Source organism: Tauraco erythrolophus, chromosome 25 (genome assembly GCF_009769465.1).
Source record: "Tauraco erythrolophus isolate bTauEry1 chromosome 25, bTauEry1.pri, whole genome shotgun sequence".
Lineage (NCBI taxonomy): Eukaryota > Metazoa > Chordata > Aves > Musophagiformes > Musophagidae > Tauraco > Tauraco erythrolophus.
In genome coordinates, this window is record NC_141489.1 from 7,144,944 (window position 1) to 7,148,253 (window position 3,310).

The 3,310-nt window shown below is 52.5% G+C and overlaps 1 protein-coding gene across 1 annotated transcript; it reads right to left on the reverse strand.

Annotated features, from left to right (window-relative positions):
- Positions 1 to 1,317: 1,317 nt before the first annotated feature.
- Positions 1,318 to 2,140, reverse strand: LOC147527037 (feather keratin Cos1-1/Cos1-3/Cos2-1-like). Its single transcript, XM_086626554.1, has 2 exons — positions 2,032 to 2,140; positions 1,318 to 1,651 (listed from the first exon to the last, which is right to left on the reverse strand). Exons 1-2 carry the CDS (start codon positions 2,098 to 2,100, stop codon positions 1,325 to 1,327), a joined length of 396 nt encoding a protein of 131 aa, XP_086482680.1. The 5' UTR covers positions 2,101 to 2,140; the 3' UTR covers positions 1,318 to 1,324.
- Positions 2,141 to 3,310: the final 1,170 nt, after the last annotated feature.

Here is a 3,310-nt window from a genome sequence, read left to right on the forward strand (position 1 = left end):
GGTTGCATTGGGTCAAGGTGGGCTTGGTCCTGACGCTCCTTGTCCCTGTGTTACCACCTGATCCAGCACTGCCTCCCACAGAAACCAGCCTGGGGAGGGGTGTCTCCAGTCCCCACCCTGTGCAGGGACCTCTCTGTCATCAGCTCTGGTCCTGTGGTGCTGGCAGTTTGTGGGGTCTGTGTGAGGGCAAAACCCAACACCACAGAGTTTCAAAGTCTGCAGATGTGGAAAGACCCCGGTCTGTGTGCAGGAAGCAGCAGCTCTGCATGGAGCACAAAAGCCACTTCAGCCGCTGGGCTGAAGGAATGCTGAAGGAGCTTGGTGCCTGGGGGAAGGCACCCCAAAGCGTGTCTTATGGTTGGGTTGGTGTGTGCCCTGTGCCATTCAGGGACAGCTCACAGATCCTGCTGCTTGCAGAATCAAATTCCACTCTCACTGCCACGTCTGTGGGGTAACAATTCTTGTTACCCTTTGGGAACATGGTCTTCTGGTTCTCTTTCCCCAGCACAACTCCACCCAAAGCAAGAGGACCACTCTTCCCCAAGAGCCTGTGGGACTGCTAATCACCTTGCGGCCTCCCACATGCCTGTAGTTCCTCTCTGGAGAACAGCAGTTGTCAGGATTCCTGTTCACATGATGTGCTCCATGGCCAAGGAGCTATTTCTGAGCAGACAGGCAGGAAGCAAGGACTGATAACCATTGACTGTGGAGTAACTAGGGTTGTCTTCCTCAGCTTCAAGAGGCAGTGCCTGAAATAGGACTCACTGCCATGTGTCCCACCCTCCAATGCCTCCAGGAGTGATGAAGTGTATCCCTGTGTCCCCACATATTTCCTCTCCAAAGCAATGACTTTCTTCATCAGCAATCAGCATGCAGATGGAAAAACCACCTAAGGGACATAGGCCAGGTGGCAACATATTTTTAATGAGTTTAAAGAATGAAATGAGGTCACTCAAAGTGGAGGTCCCCAGTGTGGGAAGGAGCAGGAACAGCCAAGCATCTCTTCTCCTTTTCCTGTCAAGCTGCCCCACAAAAGCAGACAGGCTAACAGGTCACTCCAGGATGGTTTCTGGGTCCTCACTGCAGGCTTGGAGGGGAGCACAAGATTATAAAGAAAAGAAAGAAAAAGGGTGAGTAGGATATAAGAAAGGCAGATATTGGCCATGTTGTCAGAGAGCACAGGCTGACCCCTTCCAGTCTGCCCTTGCAGGGCAAGCCAGAGATGGTCAGCATCTCTTAAAACACTGGCAGGAGGTTTGATCCTCTGTCCAGCACCATGTTCGGAGTTCCTGGGGGTCCTTGTTCGAAGCTGTTGTCAGCATCTTTAGCAGGGTCGGCATCTGCTGCCACAGTAGCGGTTGGCAATGCAGGAGAGGTCAAGCGACCCAGAGTTGATGGGCACTCCATCACTGCTGAGGATGCTGCCAACAGCAGCAGAGGTGGAGGAACCCACAGCGGTGTTCTGTGGGAAGGAGCTGAGGATGGGGCCAGGCAGGGTCACCACCACAGGAGAGGGCTGGATGACAACGGTGGAGTTCTGGCACTGCCTGACGCAGGGCTCATTGCAGCTGTTGGCCAGGGGGGTGGGGCCACAGGGCTGGCATGGCAGGCACTGGTCATAGCAGGACATGTCTTGGGTCTGGAGGTGCACCTGGGAGAGAGGGCAGGGAGGAAGAAAAAATGGAGGTGCATGAGGTGCAGCCTGTCACCACACCAGGAAGGAATCAAAGAACATGCAGGGCCAGGAGGTGAAGGATGTGCAGAGATGTAAGCGGGCTTCTTGGCCTCGTCCTGCCAGGGCCCAAAAAGATCCACTAGCTCCTGTGTGGCTGCTGCTGAGCCCCTGAGTCCAAAAGCCACCTTAGTACAGTCCCAGCTTCCCTCCATGCCTAACCTTCTCCCCATTTCCCTCTGCTGCGAGAAGCAGCTCCAAGATCTGGCACAACACAAAGCCAGTGTCAGCTGAGAGGTCCATTGAAGTGAGAGCTCCTTTTAGAGAAAGCAGAGAAGAAGAAGGGGCTTCAGACTCACCTGACTCCCAAGGAGAAGGAGGCACGAGAAGTGGATGAGAGAGTGAGGACCTGGGCTGGCTTTTATCATGGACCTCTACTGCCCCAGGCTGCCAGAGGCATCCCTTGGAGAGGTGATGATTTTCTGACAAGCTCCTCTTGAATGCAAAACATCCCAGCTAACACCATGGGCTGTGTTTTGGCTTCCTGAATTGCTGCCTTTTCCTTTCCTGCTTTATGCCAGGCACATTCCCCAGTGAAGGCATGTTTTGTGTTACAGGATGAGAGGCCCAAGCATTTCTGGTGCAAACCACATCAGCGTGGGCAGAGGACTCATCTCACATGCTGGAAGAGTCCAGGAAAGGACACTCAAAACAGACTAAAGAGCTGGCTTAGAAAACACACACAAACATGAACACACACAAAAATCTAGACCTCTAGTCATCTAGAATTAATTGAGAAGACTCAAGACAGCCAAACAGAGGCTGACTACGTTGCCCAAGGTCACTCCACAGATGCTGGACTTGACAGAGTCATTGTCTACATGTGAGTGTCCAAGGATTAAGTATGGCTGAGGGAAGATGAATCTGTGCAGAGTGCGAGCGGGAAGTGCAGCTGATGATTGTAACGTGCCCGGCTTGAGCCCATTCACCCACACAAAAGCCCTTCCCACGCTCTCTGTCTGTCCCTCAGTACCATGGACATGGATATGGGGTTTAGCCACGGGGTGGAGGTGCTTGTAGGCTCTGGTGGGTCAGTCTGTGGCTTCACTTCTGTTGGCATGATGAAGCAAGCCCTGCACTTGTGACCAGGTATGCAGGCCCTGCTGTGAGCTTGTGCTTGCTGGGGAATTGAGAGGCCATGACTGGTCAATTGCAGGATCAGTGTCTCCAGGAAGATGAGTCATCTCATTTCCCATGCACATCTACTTTGGGATGGGATAAGTCCTGTGTGTGAGCTGCTGCCTCTTCACTGACTGTGGGAAAAGTCTGTAGAATCTGTTAGAGGAGGTCCAGAGGAGGGCCATCAAATGTTCAGAGGGTTGGAACACCTCTCCCATGAAGAATGGCTGTGAGAGGTGGAGTTGTTCAGCCTGGATAGTGTCTATGTCCTTTGGTTCCATTTGAGATCACATCTGGTGTGTTATATCTTGGTTGGGGCTCCTCAGTCCAAGAAATATATGAACGTGCTGAAACAACTCCAACAAACTCAATCAAGGGCGTTAGAGCACTGTCAAACATGACATGCTAAGGAGAAGCTGCAAGAAAAGGGCCTGCCGAACTTCGAGAAGAGATGGTTCA

Bases quoted from the DNA above. Each gene is read 5' to 3' on its own strand.
- LOC147527037 (XM_086626554.1), bottom strand. From the start codon at position 2,100: ATGATAAAAGCCAGCCCAGGTCCTCACTCTCTCATCCACTTCTCGTGC. The intron at 1,652-2,031 runs GTGAGTCTGAAG...CCTCTCTCCCAG, and splicing joins TCCTTCTCCTTGGGAGTCAG to GTGCACCTCCAGACCCAAGA.